The sequence below is a fragment of the Ovis canadensis genome, chromosome 23 (assembly GCF_042477335.2).
Source record: "Ovis canadensis isolate MfBH-ARS-UI-01 breed Bighorn chromosome 23, ARS-UI_OviCan_v2, whole genome shotgun sequence".
NCBI classification, from domain to species: Eukaryota; Metazoa; Chordata; class Mammalia; order Artiodactyla; family Bovidae; genus Ovis; species Ovis canadensis.
The window spans coordinates 46,585,604-46,602,944 of NC_091267.1; the positions used below are offsets into that span (position 1 = coordinate 46,585,604).

General features: G+C 45.3%; 1 protein-coding gene across 8 annotated transcripts in view; it reads left to right on the forward strand.

The window, feature by feature from the left end:
• Window positions 1-17,341, forward strand: part of ANKRD29 (ankyrin repeat domain 29) — a 53,687-nt gene that overhangs the window by 3,951 nt on the left and 32,395 nt on the right. For 2 of the 8 annotated variants that reach the window (XM_069569312.1, XM_069569310.1), the window contains exons 2-3: window positions 13,214-13,312; window positions 15,726-15,824. In XM_069569312.1, the coding sequence (XP_069425413.1) occupies window positions 13,214-13,312; window positions 15,726-15,824 (198 nt within the window). Of the gene's footprint in view, window positions 1-9,350; window positions 9,540-10,205; window positions 10,317-13,213; window positions 13,313-15,707; window positions 15,825-17,341 lie in introns of those variants that run through there. The other 6 variants (XM_069569309.1, XM_069569311.1, XM_069569307.1 and 3 more) reach the window with 5 other exon arrangements.

A 17,341-nucleotide genomic window follows, 5' to 3' on the forward strand; every position in this document is an offset into this window, starting at 1 on the left:
GCCAGACACAAAAGGTTCCATGTTACAGGGTCCCATTTATATGGTGTTAGTCACTCAGTCGTGTCCGACTCTTTTGCAACCCCATGGACTGTAGCCCACCACGCTTCTCTGTGCACGGAATTCTCCAGGCAAGAATACTGGAGTGGGTTGCCATTCCTTTCTCCAGGGGATCTTCATGACCCAGGGTTCGAACCTCGTGACTCCTGCATTGCAGGCAGATTCTTTACCGACTGAGCCACTAGGGAAGCCCCACCCCCACCCCATTTATATGAAGTGTCCAGAATAGGCAAATCCATAGAGACAGAAAATAGATTAGTGGTTGCCAGGACCTGGGGGAGAAGGGGGTAATGGAGAGAGATTGTTAATAGGTATGAGGTTTCTCCTAGTTGATGAAAATATTCTGGGATAAGGTGATGGTTGTAAAACCTTGAGATTAAAATAAAAACCACTGAATTATATGCTTTAAAAAGATGGGTTTTGGTGGGGGGTTGGCAGTCTATTTGGTTTTTTCTTTTGAATTTTCTATTTTGTATTGGGGTGCAGCCAGTTAACAATGTTGTAATAGTTTCAGGTGAATGGTGAAGGGACTCAGCCATACATATACATGTATCGATTCTCCCCTGAATCCCCCTCTAAAAAGATGAATTTTATGGTATTGGGTTGGCCAAAAAGTTCATTTGGGTTTTTCATCATAGTTGTGGAAAAACTTGAATGAACTTTTTGGCCAGCCCAGTATGTAAAGTATTAGTTCTAAAACTAAAATAAGTCATGTCTGACTCTTGTGACCCCACAGACTGTAGCCTACCAGGCTCCTCTGTCCACGGGATTTTCCAGGCAATAATACTGGAGTGGGTTGCCATTTCCTTCTCTAGGGAATATTGCCCACCCAGGATCAAACCCGGGTCTCTTGCATTGCAGGCAGATTTTTTTACTGACTGACCCAAGTATCTCAGTACAGAAGTGTTTTAAGATGGCAGCAGGGAGTGCTGAGAACGCTTCTGTGTGGAGAGGATGGTCGAGCTGAGTGCTGGAGTTCTCAGAGGCGGGAGAGCAGAGACACTGATCGAAGGCCAGGATGAGCTCAGAATTTGGGGTGGGAAGAAGTGAAGGTGCCAACATTTTCAGTGAAGAAGGAAAAACGATCCAGAGGCCACAGCTACCTTGAGGTGAGGCAGAGGATGAGAAGGTGGGATGGCCTGAGTCTTGAAGCAGCAGAGATGTGTACACCTGCTGAGAAGGGCTGTCTGGAAGCCAGGTGAGGAGGGTCCAACACCATTCCCCATCCTAGGGTTGCTCTGGGAGCAGGTTCAGCACCCCCTCTCCACACTCCCCTCCCCCACACCCCACCCAGGGAGACAGGAAGCTTGGTGCTAGATGAAGGAGGAAGGCGGTTGATTATTTTAGAAAGTAGAGGAGTTCTAAAAGGCAAAGAGAGAAGATTTGAGGGGCAGCGGGGGAGAGTCGCAGGCTGGCTGACCAACTGTGTACCAGCCCCAGCTAATATGTCGTTTAGTCGCTCAGTCGTGTGACTCTTTTACGACCCCATAGACTGTAGCCCACCAGGCTCCTCTGTTCATGGGATTTTCCAGGCAAGAATTCTGGAGTGGATTGCCATTTCCTTCTCCAGGGGATTTTTCCCAACTCAGGGATCAAACCTGTGTCTCTTACGTCTCCTGCACTGGCAGCTTTACCACTAGTGCCAGAAGGTGCCCACAGCCCACGATAAAAATACAGGACGTCCCTGGTGCTCTAGTGGTTAAGACTTCCTCTTCCAACACAGGGTGTGTGGACTTGATCCCTGGTTGAGGAGCTATAAGATTCCACGTGCTTCTTGGCCAAAAATATAAGACATAAGACAGAAGCAGTATTGTAACAAATTCAATAAAAACTTCCCAAAAATGGTCCACATCAAAAATAAATAAATAAATAAAGAATCTTTTAAAAAAAAATAGCAACTTTTGAGAATTCTCTGGTAAGTCCTGTGGTTAGGACTCAGTACTTTCACTGCCTGGGGCCCATCCAGGTTCAGTCCCTGGTTGGGGAACTAAGATCCCACAACCACTTTTATTGTACATTTTTGGAAGGGTTTTTACAATATTGCTTTTAAAATTATTTAGCAACGAATAATCTTTATATTAGACTTCTCTGGTGGCTCAGTGGTAAAGAATCCACTTGCCAGTGTAGGAGACACAGGTTCGATCCCTGGGTTGGGAAGATACCCTAAAGAAGGAAATGGCAACCCACTCCAGTATTCTTGCCTGGGAAATCCCATGGACAGAGGAGCCTGGCGGGCTACAGTCCCTGTGGTCGTAAGAGTCAGACATAAATGAGTAACTAAACAACAGAAACCTTTAATTTACATTTGCCCATGCTGCTGCTGCTGCTCGGTCTCATCAGTCGTGTCCGACTCTGTGCGACCCCATAGACGGCAGCCGAGCAGGCTCCTCCGTCCCTGGGATTCTCCAGGCAGGAATACTGGAGTGGGTTGCCATTTCCTTCTCCAGTGCATGCGTGCATGCTAAGTCGCTTCAGTCATGTCCGACTCTATGCGACCCTATGGACAACAGCCAATCAGGCTCCTATGTCCACAGGATTTTCCAGGCAAGAATACTGGAGTCGGTTGCCATTTCCTTCTCCACATTTGCCCATGATTTTTCTGCAATTCAGTAGTTCTTGTATAGTGGGAAAATCAGACCTGCAGATTATATTGTGTCAGCAATATTGTGAATATCAGTTCTAGCAATTGACATGTTAGCATTTTGTAGATATTGAATGATGTTTTCATTGACTCTGTTTTGGAGCCATTGTTTCATTTTCGTAGGTGACTGAAAAGCTTGGAGGCCCTAGGCCTTTTGTTTCCAAGGCCTGCATTGAAAAGACTCAGCTGTTGGCTGAGTCTGTGGGTGGATAAACAGAGCTTTAGAAACCACAATTTAGCTTCTTCTCGATGACTCAGAGTCACCACTTGTAGGACTATTTGCTTCTGAACCACCAGGACACTCGTTTTATCCTTTCTCCATTATGTTGTCAACAGTCTCTTCTCACTGGTAGTCCTTTGCCTTCAGTAAATTTCCTCTATCAACGTTTTGTTGTTGTTCAGTTGGTCAGTCCTGTCCAACTCTTTGCGACCCCATTGACTGCAGCATGCCAGGTTTCCCTGTCCTTCACCGTCTCCCAGAGTTTGCTCAGACTCATGTCAATTGAGTCGGTGATGCCATCCAACCATCTCATCTTCTGTTGCCTCCTTTTCCTGCCTTCAATCTTTCCCAGCATCAGAGTTTTTTCTAATGAGTTAGCTCTTCTCATCAGCTTTGGCCACCTCATCTGAAGATCTAACTCATTAGAAAAGGCAACTGCTAATTTTTTCTGGTTGGGAAAAGAGATACATGTTTTCTGGAATTGTTTTTAAAGTAAAAAGAACTCAGATTGCAGGTCTGAGTCTTTTTTTGTGGAAGAAAGCTCATGGATTTCAGTACATTGACTTTTGTCTCTCAGTTCAGTTCAGTTCAGTTGCTCAATTATGTCCGACACTTTGTGACCCCATGGACTGCAGCACGCCAGGCTTCCCTGTCCATCACCAACTCCTGGAGCTTGCTCAAACTCACGTCCATCGAGTCGATGATGCCATCCAACCATTTCATCCTCTGTCGTCCCCTTCTCCTCCTGCTTTCAGTCTTTCCCAGCATCAGAGTCTTTTCCAGTGAGTCAGTTCTTCCCATCAGGTGGCCAACGCACTGGAGTTTCAGCTTCAGCATCAGTCCTTCCAAAGAATATTCAGGACTGATTTCCTTTAGGATTCACTGGTTGGATCTCCTTGCAGTCGAAGGGCCTCTCAAGAGTCTTCAACACTACAGTTCAAAAGCATCAATTCTTTGGTGTTCAGCTTTCCTTATAGTCCAACTCTCACATCCATACATAACTACTAGAAAAACCATAGCTTTGATTAGATGGACCTTTGGTGGCAAAGTAATGTCTCTGCTTATTCATATGCTATCTAGGTTGGTCATAGCCTTTCTTTTGTCTTTATAACAGCTATTTCAACTACTCAGGATTTATTTTTCTGGGCTGAGGTTGCCAGAAGTCCAGCACAATTTGTAAGTTAGACCTTAACCCAGTGAGGGGGAGTCACTATTTCAGAGGATAGATCACTAAATAAAGAATAATACCTGGGTCTTTCTTGATCATGTCTTACCCGAGAGGATTTGTCGTTATTTAGTTGCTGAGTTGTGTTCAGCTCTGCGACCCCATGGACTGTAGCTTGCCAGGTTCCTCCATCCATGGAATTTCCCAGGCAGGAATACTGGAGTGGGTTGTCTTTTCCTCCTCCAGGGGATCTTCCTGACCCAGGGATCGAACCGGCGTCTCTTATGTCTCCTGCATTGGCAGGCGGGTTCTTTACCACTGAGTCACCAGGGAAGCCCCGAAAGCCAGTTTCCATATTGGTGGTGGAAATTTCTCATGCCTTGGCCAGACATACAGGAACTTACACTTTCGACCCTTCCTTGTTCTGAAAGTATGTAAGTTATCGCAGAATCAACTCCAGTTCATCAATCATCTGAAATTACTTGGATGAGCCACAGGAAAATAAATCAACAAAGCCATGTATTTTTCTTGACAGCTTTATTGAAATATAGATCACATACCATATAACTCACCCAGTTAAACTGTCCATTCCGGTGGCTTTTTCTTTCTAGCATATTCAGAGTTGTGCAACCATGAGTACCATCTATTTTAGAATATTTTAATCAACCCCAAAAGAAACTATGTACCTGTTAGCAGTCACTGTATTCTTCTAAATAGCGTCGTTTCAGAAAACTGCTGAACTACTTTCTACCTCTATCAATTAGCCTTTGCTGAACATACATGTGTTAAACAGACTTTAAACATGGTCTTGAGTTCTGAGTTTGGAGACACCTGTGTTATACAGGGCTACCTCTATGGCAGAATCCCTGAGTAGATAAATCACTTGCTTTTTTGTGTGTGTCAGATGTTTAGCTTTTTGGAAAAACCACAGTGTTTTTTAATTATTTTTTAATATTTCATTTATTTGGCTGCCTCGGGTCTTGCTTGCGTCATACGGGATCTCTCTTGTGGCACGTGGACTCTCTAATCGTGGCCCGTGGGCTCAGTAGTTGCAGTGTACAGGCTTAGTTGCTCCTTGGCATGTGGGATCTTAGTTCCCCGACCGGAGATTGGACCAACTTCCCCTGCATTGCAAGGTGGATTTTTAACCACTGGCCCACCTATGGAAGTCCCCTAAATTATCTACTTTTTCTCTGTGGTTTCCTATCATTTACAGAAGTGTAATGATACTTGCAACATAGGTTTAACGGTCAGTTACTGTTTTTAAAGTGACTCTGTAAATTTCAGCCATTTAGCACAAAGTGGAATGGTAAGATCTCAAAAACCTCCTTCTGCACAGTGATCTCTCCACCCTTCTTTTCTCCTCATTTAATGTGGCTTCTAACACCAGAGAAATTCATCATTGAACAAAGCCAGTGTTCTCTTGATTAAATTAATTATACACACTTAAAATCCACATGATTCTCAACTGTTTCTTAAGCCAATAATTGAGATCTCTACCCCCTCTTAGCTTTGAATCAAAATTCCATTTCTGTACAAGTAACAACTTCCCTTCTGTGTTTCTCTCCCCTTCCTTCCGGTATTTAATTTCTGGTAGTGTGCTAATGAGCAGTGTGTGAGCCAAAATTCTAGCAGTAAAGGGGGGCTGGGGGAAGAGAAGAGAAGATGGCATATGTGGAAGGTTGTGCCCTGGTTTTCTCACAAGGTATAAGGTATAGGATCTCAGACTCTGGACCCAAACAAACTTAGCTTTGAATCCTAGCTCTGTTACTTTCTAGCTGGATGACCTTGGGTAAGTCATTTCTGTGCCTCAGTTTCCTCATCCTAAAATTGGGAACAGTAGCATCTACGTTGTGAGATTGTTCTGGGAATTAAAAGTGTTGAGAGCAATGAGAGTGCTCAGCACGCTGCCTGACATAGAGCACTACCCAACATAGCTTGTCGCTGCTGTAACTCGTCATATCACGCCGATAACCTGACGCCAGAGACGCGGGAAACCAAGAAAGAGGTTAAATAATCATCACAGGGTTGGTGAAGTGCCTTAGGATTTGTGTGAGGCATTTTCACATGCATCGGCTCCTTTCAAGGCTTAAGGGCTGCCCCTTATAAACCGCATGTTAGGATGATGTGCATATTGTGCCCAGAGGAAGTTTGGAAGTTTACCAAGCAATGTGGTCTGTAAAGAGAAAGAAGGCCAGGGGACTTTCTCTGTTGGCATAAGAGGAGCTTGGCATGAGGTTAGGAAGGGGGTCACTGGGGAGGCCACTGCCTGTTTCTTGCTGTCTCAAGAGGAGACTTCTGCAGGAGGCAGGCAGTGGGATGGCTGAAAGCCTAGCCTCAAGCTCCAGACTGCCTGGGGCTGCAGCCTGCCTTGTTGTTCTCAGTTATGTCATCTGAGCAGTGGGGTAGTAATGTTCCCAGTTCACTGAGCTGTGTTGCAGAGGGTGTGCCAGTGGTATGGAATAAGCACTTGGTAAGAAATAGCTTGGGCTTCCCAGGTGACACTAGTGGTAAAGAACTCACCTGCCAGTGCAGGAAACATGAGACACAGGTTCAATCCCTGGGTGTGAAAGATCCCCTGGAGGAGAGCATGGCAACCCACTCCAGTCTTGCCTGGAGACTCCCATGGACAGAGAAGCCTGGTGGGCTACAGTCCATAAGGTCACAAAGAGTCGGACACGACTGAACAACTAAGCACAGGAGGACTCTGCTTTTAGAGCTTACATTTCTTGAGTGTTTACTATTGAAGTCCATTTGCACATATTACCTCATTTATCCTCTAACAACCCATGACAGAGGCACAGTTGACCCTGTGTCTGCAGATTCTGCATCTGTGGATTCAACCACAGACCAAAAATATTCAGAAAATTTCAGAAAGTTCCAAGCAAGAGAGCTTGAATTTGCCCTGCACTGGCAGCTATTTACATAGCACTTACATCGTGTAGGGTATCGTAAGTGACCCACAGATGATTTAAAGTATATGAGAAGATATGTGTAGGTTATATGCAAATACTGTGCCAACTTACATAAGAGACTTGAACATCCACAGATTTTGGTATCTGCAGGCAGTCCTGGAACCAATCCCCCAAGGATATTGCCTATACTAGCAGATACTTTCCTGGGACACAGAGGACTTAAATAACCTCCCCAGTCACAGAACAGGGATGCAGCGGGGTCAGGACTTGAACTCGGCTCTCTCTTACCCCAAATCAACAACTTTCTCATGCCTCCACCTGCCAGTACATCAAACCCTGGGGGGGAAATGAAAGATTTACACTTTTTCCCAAAACTCCATTTCTGGAACCTTCTACAAAACGGGGATGTCTAGCCTGTGCAGGAGAGGAATCCCCAAGGCTATTCTAAAGGCAGGAGAGGCTCCTGGCTGGAGAGCTTGTTATGACAATAGAAGCTTGTGGTTTATAGATGGTTTTTGAAAGGCATTTGGGGTTAAACTGAAACAGAATCACCGAAAATGATTTACAGTTTACCCTCTCAAGTTCTCATGTTTCCGGAAAAGCCAGCAGAGCTGTTTCCATGGTACATATTAAATTCTCTTCCTGATTCACCCTCCCATACTTCATCCTGGCCTCGTGCAGTGTTTCTTATTAAAGGGGCATTGTTTCATGATTTATATACAAGTCAAACCAGCCTGCTATGGCTTCTCGCAGTCACAACTGTAACATCAGGCCCAGCCTGGGGTAAAAGCCACAGACACTGGGTGTGAAAACTGAGACAGTACAGTTTACACCTTCAGGGGAAGCAAATGGTTCACCTGCAATTTAAGGTGAATTTTTTCCCCTCCTAACAGAGCCAGGAAAGCATTGCAAGTATGTTTGTAATCTGCATATCACTCCCTGCTTCGCCACACTCTCATCCAAGAATGCACAAGAACACTAAGTTGGGTACGTGCTGAAGGGCTTCTCAAGTGAAATCCTCCCACCCCAGATGCTGCCACCCCTCTGCCACCCTTGACTTTCACTGTGTTGGCTCCTTGGAGCAGCCAAAACTGTTGGTGTCTGCTTTTAACTTATTGATGGTGAGTTAGGCACTGTTAGGGTTTCCCTCGTAGTTCAGTTGCTAAAGAATCCGCCAGCAACGCAGGACACCCCGGTTCAATTCCTGGGTCAGGAAGATCAACTGGAGAAGGGAATCTAGTATTCCTGGGCTTCCCTTGTGGCTCACCTGGTAAAGAATCCGCCCACAATGTGGGAGACCTGGGTTCAATCCCTGGGTTGGGAAGATCCTCTGGAGAAGAGAAAGGCTACCCATTTGCAGTATTCTAGCCTGGAGGATTCCATGGACTGTATAGTTCATGAGGTCGCAAAGAGTCAGACACGACTGAGCAACTTTCACTTTTCACTGGGTCTGTATGTAAAAACGTATCAATATTCTTAGAAGACGTATTGCATATAAGACTCTCTGGGTCAGAGGAGTGCTTTGAAGAAAGAAGGTGTTAGTCGCTCAGTCATGTCCAACTCTTTGCGACCCCATGGGCTGTAGCCCAGGAGGCTCCTCTGTCCATGGAATACTCCAGGCAAGAATGCTGGAGTGGGTAGCCTTTCCCTTCTCCAGGGAATCTTCCTGACCCAGGGGTCAAACCCAGGTCTACCTGCGTTGCAGGAAGATTCTTTACCATCTGAGCCACCAGGGAAGCCCTGAAATGAGTGCTTTAAGCCCATCGAAAAAAAGTATTTTTGTTAATTTGAATACTAAAAAGTTTCCTGTGAATTCGTCATTAGTAGCAATACTCTGATTTTAATTTTGCCTGTTGGTTCTAACTTTGTAAAGAAAGTCGATAGAAGGAGGGAAACTAGCGTTTATAAAACATGCCAGATACAGTATTAGCCAATTAACCTACATCATTTTTTAAATTTACTTCTCTTTTTTAGTTGCAGTATAATTGCTTTACAGTTATATGTTAGTTTCTGCTGTACAACAGCATGAATCAGCTATAAGTATACATATTAATATATCCCCTCCATCTTGAGCCTCCCTTAACCTACATCATTTAATTTTTACCATAAACTTCAGGGCATGTCATGTGATCTCCATCTAAGCAAGAGGAAACCAGGACTTATGGGGCCAGTCCATTGCCTAAAGCCAGACCTGAAACCCACAGCTGTCTGGTTCTGCCTGTCCTTCCGCCCCCACCAGGGACTTTTCTCTGCAAATCCAAATCAATGCATTTTAGAGAAGGAGGAGGTGCTTCAGTCAGCTCTGCCACTCTGATTCTGGATAACTGTTTTCCACCTCTGTTCCTTCCATAGTCATGGTTTCAGGGTTAACTTAGCAACTTTAAAACGACCTCACACTGGAGTGAAAGACCCACCTGAGGTCACATAACAACATTTCCTGCCCAGAGTTCTTTGTTCTCAACAGAAACCCCTGGCAAGTTCCAGCTGAATCAAAGAACTTTTGATAGAGGGAGAATGAGGCGTTTACCCAGGCGGCTGGAAGTGAGTAGAAAGCATTGACTACACAGAAAGTTAGTTTGTCTCTCACTCAGTCATATCCATCTCTTTGCAACCCCATGGACTGTAGCCCGCCAGGCTCCTCTGTCCTTGGGATTCTCCAGGCAAGAATACTGGAGTGGATAGCCATTCCCTTCTCCAGAGGATCTTCCTAACCCAGGGATTGAACCCAGGTCTCCCCCATTGCAGGAGGATTATTTACCATCTGAGCCACAGAAAAGATGCTGGTAAACTCAGAATTGGGAGAGATTTCCCTCCGCTTAGAGATAAGAGACATTTGGGAACGTGGCAGGGAAGAAATAGCAGTTAAGCAGAACCTTGGCCTTGAAGGATGGGGGAAAATTCTTTCAAGCAAAAAGGAAACTGTGAACAAAGACACAGAGGCAGGAAAGTGAGACATTGGTGGGAAATGGAGTATATTAATAGTGCTGCGTAATCAACAACCCTGCTCTCTGCCACAGCCCCAGGGCTCGGGTTACCCGCATCCCACAGCCAAGTACACAATGATGACCCGCTGCGGGAGGAGCACTCTTTCCAATGAGCAGACACATCTGGAAACTCTCCATTTTGAATGGCAGCACATGTTTACATAGCAGTGGTCACATTAATAAAGGTCAATTTTAAAGATTCTGTTTCATTTTGCTTCTGCAGAAGGAAACCCCCCTTGCCAATGCGGCATTCTGGGCAGCGAGGAGGGGCAACCTGACTCTGCTCCGTCTGCTACTGAACAGCGGCCGTGTGGACGTGGACTGTAGGGACAGTGTATGGACCGGTCCATTTGGTACCCGCATGCTAGGAGCTGGCTGTCCCCCGCTGGCATGAGAGCGCCTGCTGAATACCCTGCCCTTCACAGCGCTGGTCCCCTTTTTCATGTGCTTGTCCCCTTTACCATGTGTTTGCTTGCCTCATCCTTTTCAACAAGTCCAAAGCATCACTGTTATTGTTCAGTCGCTCAGTCATGTCCACCTCTTTGCGACCCCATGGACTGCAGCCTGCCAGGCTTCCCTGTCCTTCGCTATCTCTCCTGGAGTGTGCTCAGACTTATGCATAGTACCTTGGGGAAACATATCTAGGAAACCGTTATCTGCATCAGACAGGAGGGGTCACAGTAGGGGAAGAGATAGGTCCCTGGCAAATCAGAATTGGCCCAGTCCAAGAAGAAAAGAGGTAGGGGGTGATTCAGAGTAGAAGGAGGCTGCCATGGATGGAGGAGTTGGAGTTTTTCTACTGAGAGATAAAAGCCCCCCACCCAACCTCATTTCCCCCTACCTTTGCAAACATGAATTCACTCATCAGCGATGGCGGGGAGCTAAAACAGGTCCTCCCCCCCGCTGGCAACATCACTTGCGGAATCCTTCCCTTCCCAGCCAGAGGCAGTGATCTCTGTTCTCAGCAGGACGTCACGTCTCTGGGGCCTAAGAGAAGGAGAGAGAGGAGAGGTTTTGATTTTAGGGATTAAATAGAAATGTTTTCACAGGAGGCTTCTTGTTTTCCTGAAAACAGGGTGCGCCATTTCCAGCTTTTATTACACAAATTTGGTAGGTGATATCAGCCACCAGCCCAAGTGAGGTATCAAAGTTTGCTCCCCTGTGCCCCCTGGAGCATTGGCACAGGACAGCTCAGGGTGCACCTCCGGACCCACGTGTAATTTCCTCCCCGCTTGCTCTGTGTCCCAGAGTCAAGCTCTCTGGCTTGCCCTCAGGCACTTACTTTCCTCCGACCGCCAGTAGGGTTTGGCCAATGGGAGCGTTGGTGGGAATCAGAGGCTGGGAGCACAAGGATGTTGGGGAGTCCAGCCCCCGTGTCGTGTCTGGCAGCAACACCCTCACCCTGTCTGTCCAGGGAGCCACCACCTGCCTCTCGTGCTTTGGGGCCTGGGCTGGTATCAAAGCCCCACTGTCCTTCCCTCCCAGTCCTGTTCTTTGTGGTTTCCTTACATCCAGAGCATAGCTTTATAAATAGTCTCTTTATTATGCTTTCTTCCAGTTATCCCAGTTTGAATGTACCATCTGTTCTTTGCCAGGACCCAGACTGATACGGGGTCTTGGGCCTCTGTGAACTGGTTGTCTGGTCTTACTGGGGGCTTGCTGGGCAGCAGTGCCATACTGGATAGATCTGGAGTGGGAACACCCGAGTTCATTGTGGTCTTACCCACTGACCATGTTGATGACCAGTTACTCCTTTTTCTTAAAGTCACCCCTTTCCAGACACCCCTGACTTCCAGCTTTGTGTCCCTTCCTACATCCACAGATCCCACTTCTTCATTCTCTTTCTCCTCTGTCCCAACCTCTGACTTTTTCTCAGTTGACCATGTTATAGAAGTGAAATGCAATCCATAAGGAAGCATCTGGGGGTAATTTGTTTTATTCATCTTCCCGTACTTTAACATAGATGAAGCCTGACATTTAAGATTTTCTTTGTGAAATGTCCAAGTTAAGTGCTCTGTACTTCCTCTAGCTCTTGATTGATTTGTATTTTGAGAACAATGTGCCCATGATAGAAAATTTTTCTTTTTTTTAATTAATTGTAATTGGAATATAGTTGGTTTACAATGTTGTTTTTCTGCCCTACAGCACAATGAATTAGCTATACGTATACATGTATCCCCTCTCTTTTTGGATTTCCTTCCCTTTTAGGTCACCGCAGAGCATTGAGTAGAGTTCCTTGTGCTATACAGTGGGTTCTCATTATTCAAGTCCTTGAGTCATTTTTTAAATTATTTATTTATTTTATATATTCATTTTGGCTGTGCTAGGTCTTCATTGCTGTGCGGGCTTTTGTCTAGTTGCGGAGAGCAGGGGTCACTCTCTAGATACTGTGTGCAGGCTTCTCATTGTAGTGGCTTCTCTTGTCGGACCACAGGCTCTGGGACATGAGGGCTTCAGTATCTGTAGCACGTGGGCCCAGTTTTGCAGCCCTGGGGCTGTAGAGCACAGTCTCAGTAGCTGCGGCAAACGGGCTTAGTTGCTCTGCAGCATGTGGGATCCTCCAAGATCAGGAATCCAATCTGTGTCTCCTGCTTTGGCAGGCAGATTCTTTACCACTGGACCACCAGGGAAGCCCAGGTCCTTGAACCTAAAGGTAGCAAAGACCTTGGCAATCATCTCATCCAATCCCTCATTTTAAAGATGAAGCAAATGAGCCCTGAAAATTGTGAGTAGTGTGCCCCTCGGTGTGCTAGTGGCCCCCGGGGCTCCTGACTCTCACTTCTGTAGTCTCTCATTGCATCTTTACCTGAATCAGTTTGAAGACAAAGAATTCTAAACTCAGAAAACCGACTAGTGTCACTCAACCCACCTTTTTGCATTAGTAATGGTGTTTTGGCTCAGGAATCATTTCATAGGAGTCATAAAATAAGGCCATTCCATTGCTGATTCCTCAAAATACAGTAGCCATGGCTCACTTGGACTGTGTTTCTGACGGTAATGGAAGTAAGTGAATGTTTAAATTGAAAACTCCAGCCTCAGCAGTTTGTCCTTTTGCTTTCTCCTGCATCGTCTGCATTATAAGATTACTCATGAGGCAGTTTTCTTTACTGTGGAAGCTGTTGCGCTCAGCTCAGCCGTGTCCTGGGAGGAGCTGACCTTGGCAGCCTCTTCTCCGGGTGCCTCTCTGACGTCATGGTGGCCTAACTGCTCATGTGTGTCTCCTCCCCCCAGCACGGCACCACGCTCCTCATGGTCGCCTCCTACGCTGGCCACATAGACTGTGTGAAGGAGCTTGTCCTGCAGGGAGCGGACATCAATCTCCAGAGAGAGGTAGGTCAGGTTGGCATGTGAATAATAGTAATGCTGGTGACACAGCTGTGAAGTTTACACAGTAGTGAATTGCTAAGAAGGACTCAATGGACATGAATTCAAACAAACTCTGGGACATAGTGGAGGACAGAGGAGCCTGGTGTGCTGCAGTCCATGGGGTTGAAAAGGGTTGGACATGACTTAGTTATTGAACAACAAGGACTAGAGTACAGCCATCCCAACAAATCTGGGGGGATTGGTTCCATGACACCCCGCCATCCTGTGGATACCAGAAGCCACTGATGCTCAAGTCCTTTATATAAAATAGCATAATATTTGCATATAACTACACACATCTTCCCATATACTTCTAACATCTCTAGATTACTTATAATACCTATGCTCAGTTGCTTCAATCATGTCCAACTCCTTGCAACCCTATGGACTGTAGCCCATGAGGCTCCTCTGTCCCTGGGATTCTCCAAGCAAGAATACTGGAGTGGGTTGCCATGCCCTCCTCCAAGGGATCTTCCCGACCCAGAGATTGAACCCACATCTTCTGTTCTCCTGCATTGCGGATGGATTCATTACCCACTGAGCTACCTGGGAAGCCCACTTATGTAAACAGTTGCTGGTGCATGGGAAAAAAAGTTAGAACTTTTTCAATTTTTTTTTCTGTGGTTCATTGAATCCACGAATGCAGAACTTACTGATACTGAAGGATGGTTCTAATCGTTGCTTTTATCCTGTGTGACATCAAGCCCAGGTTGCAGACTGTGTTGTGTCTAAAGAAGGCCCAGGAAGGGACCGTTGGTTGTACTTTAACTGAACAAAACTTCTCAGGCCCTTGTTGCATCTGACGTGACCAAACCTCCTTAAACAATTCATATGGTTCACCTGGAGCCTAAGTCAGTTCTTTCTTTCCTTGGGATGAGATGTTATAGAATGTATAGGATTTTCATAGAGATCTTTATATTTTTAGAAGGATCAGGTCACCCACCTGTTGTTAGGGAGGCTTACTGGCTAACCTACCTCAGCCATCCTCACCAAACCGTGTCTGCAGAGGGCTTCTCTGATCAGCCATGTATTAAATAGGTTTTCCCTCCAAAATACCACATGGTGACTATCAGACTGAAATGGGAGCCTGTTTGCACACTTATTCAAGGGAGTCCCAACCAGCCAGAGGATCCAGTCTTGGTCCGATGCAGAGAAGCAGTGGAAGGCTAGGCATTCAGGCCCGGGGAGACTGCATGTATTTCCAGACCAGTTCAGGGCCTGATGAGTTCACCTTTGTGGAGTCACATCCAGGGTCACACCTAGCGTGAACGTGACCTCAGTCCACAGTGACTCAGACCTCAGGTGGGCATCCATGGGCAAGCTCCGAATCAGACAGAGTGCTTGGTTCTCCTTGAGGCACTCTTATTGGAGGTCCTGCCTTGTAGTTCTTTCAAAGAGAATAGTCCCCGGAATTCCCTGAGCCAGGCCAGTCTGGAAACATAGCCAAAGAGAGGCCCTGACCTTACCCTGCAGGTTTTGAAACCTGGAAGAGAGCGTGTCTGGCAGTGCTGTGAAACTGACACTTAGAGCAGACTTCTTTGGTTCATTTGTAATCCATTCTGCAGTATCAGAATATTTGTCTCCTAAAGAAGTACTGCCATTGTTTTTTTTTATTTGTCTATCTAGACACGTACAGTTTGCACACTTTGGCAGTCTCTAAGATTCATGTTTATTAATAGGATGAGGGGGCTTCCCTGGTGGCTCAGTGGTAAAAAATCCGCTTGCTGATGCAGGAGATACAGGTTTAATCCCTGATCCGGGAAGATCTCACATACCTAGGAGCAGCTAAGCCTGTGCCCCATAACTATTGAGACTGTGCTTTAGAGCCCAGGAGCTGCAGCTACTGAATCCCACATGCCTAGAGCCCATGCTGTACTAGAGAGGCCACTGCAATGAGAAGCCCTTGCATTGCGACTAGTGAGTGACCCCTGGTCGCTGAAAATAGAGAAAAGCCTGCACAGCAAGGAAACCCCAGCACAGCCAAAAATAAATAAAATTATTTAAATAAAAAAGGAGGAGGAAATTCTCTGGTGATCCAGTGGTTAGGACTCCACGCTTCTACTGCAAGGGGCATGAGTTCAATCCCTGGTCAGGGAACTAAGATCCTGCATGCTATGCAGTACAGGCGAAAAAAAAAGAAAAGAGTTTTCGCATTCTAGCCCAGTAGTCTCATCCAGACCTTGTTACATCTTAAGGTTTCGGAACCCAGCATTCTCCACACTGGTCACTTAACCTGAGCAAGGAATAGTCTGTTCAAAGGTAGTCCCTTCAGGCTAGAGTTTTATATGTAAGGTTTTGTTTTGTTTTGTTGCAATCATGTCAATCAAATGAAATGTAACCAAATATCTTTTAAAACCAGCCCCTCTCTCTCTCTCAGTCAGGTACAACCGCCCTTTTCTTTGCTGCCCAACAAGGACATAATGACGTCGTGAGATTTCTCTTTGAATTTGGAGCATCCACTGAATTTAGGACCAAAGTAAGAGAATTTTCTTGATTTTATACCCTATTGAAGAATTTCAGCAGTTACAAGTATTCATTTCTCTTCGTTTATAGTATGAATGTTTGCTATGCTATTTACAATATTCACAAGCCTAAGAAGTTGGGTTTCACAGGGTTAAGTTGTAATGATTCAGGGGTAGTCTTAGGAATTCAATTCCAAACATGACACTTTTACCCTAGGCTAACAATTAAAGAATTTGGCAGCAGGGGGGCAGCTTACATTCTTTCTTGTGTTGGTAACTTTCTACTCTGGGACACTAAATTTTGTTATCACAGTGGATACAGTAGTGGGTGCTTTATGACTTTTCCTGTTCTCTTTTGCTTTTTTCTGCTCCAGGGTTAATCCCAGTGCTGTGATAGGAGTTATTGGAAATATTAAGCCAATCCTAGTGAATCTTGAGAGATTTCTAAGGAGGCTTTGACAGGCAGTTTACTTTCTGAGATGTCGCCACTGAGATATATAACATATGATTCCAATTCATATAGTTGGGCAAGGAATTATGGTTCTTCCTCAAAGAAGTCATTAATTCTTCACATTTGACATGTGAATAAGAAAACTGAGGCTGCAGAAGGATCAGTTTGTCTTCACAATATGATTTTTCATGATAATATTTTGTAGCAGAAGAATTTGAACTGTCACACTTTCATAACTGAAAACTTCTGTCTAGCCCAGTCATAAAACATTCTTGAAAATTTGCCCTAGTTGGAAACTTTTAGGTTTTCTTAATTCATTGTATGTGATATGTTGATATCAAGGGAGTTTCCAATGGGGTTTTTTTTCCTGTTAAAACACTATGAAGTAGATCTGAATTTCAGAAGGGGTTTCTGTCTTTTCTAAAACTTGCAGTCAGATTGTGTACATGCCCCTAGACATGCTGAGTATAATGCACAGTAATCGAGTGGAGGAGATGGAATTCCGATTGAGCTGTTTCAAATCCTGAAAGATGATGCTGTGAAAGTGCTGCACTCAATATGCCAGCAAGTTTGGAAAACTCAGCAGTGCCCACAGGACTGGAAAAGGTCCGTTTTCATTCCAATTCCAAAGAAAGGCAATGCCAAAGAATGCTCAAACTACCGCACAATTGCATTCATCTCACATGCTAGTAAAGTAATGCTCAAAATTCTCCAAGCCAGGCTTCAGCAATACGTGAACTGTGAACTCCCTGACGTTCAAGCTGGTTTTAGAAAAGGCAGAGGAACCAGAGATCAAATTGCCAACATGCGCTGGATCATGGAAAAAGCAAGAGAGTTCCAGAAAAACATCTATTTCTGCTTCATTGACTATGCCAAGGCCTTTGACTGTGTGGATCACAATAAACTGTGGAAAATTCTGAAAGAGATGGGAATACCAGACCACCTGACCTGCCTGTTGAGAAATCTGTATGCAGGTCAGGAAGCAACAGTTAGAACTGGACATGGAACAACAGACTGGTTCCAAATAGGAGAAGGAGTACGTCAAGGTTGTATATTGTCACCCTGCTTATTTAACTTCAA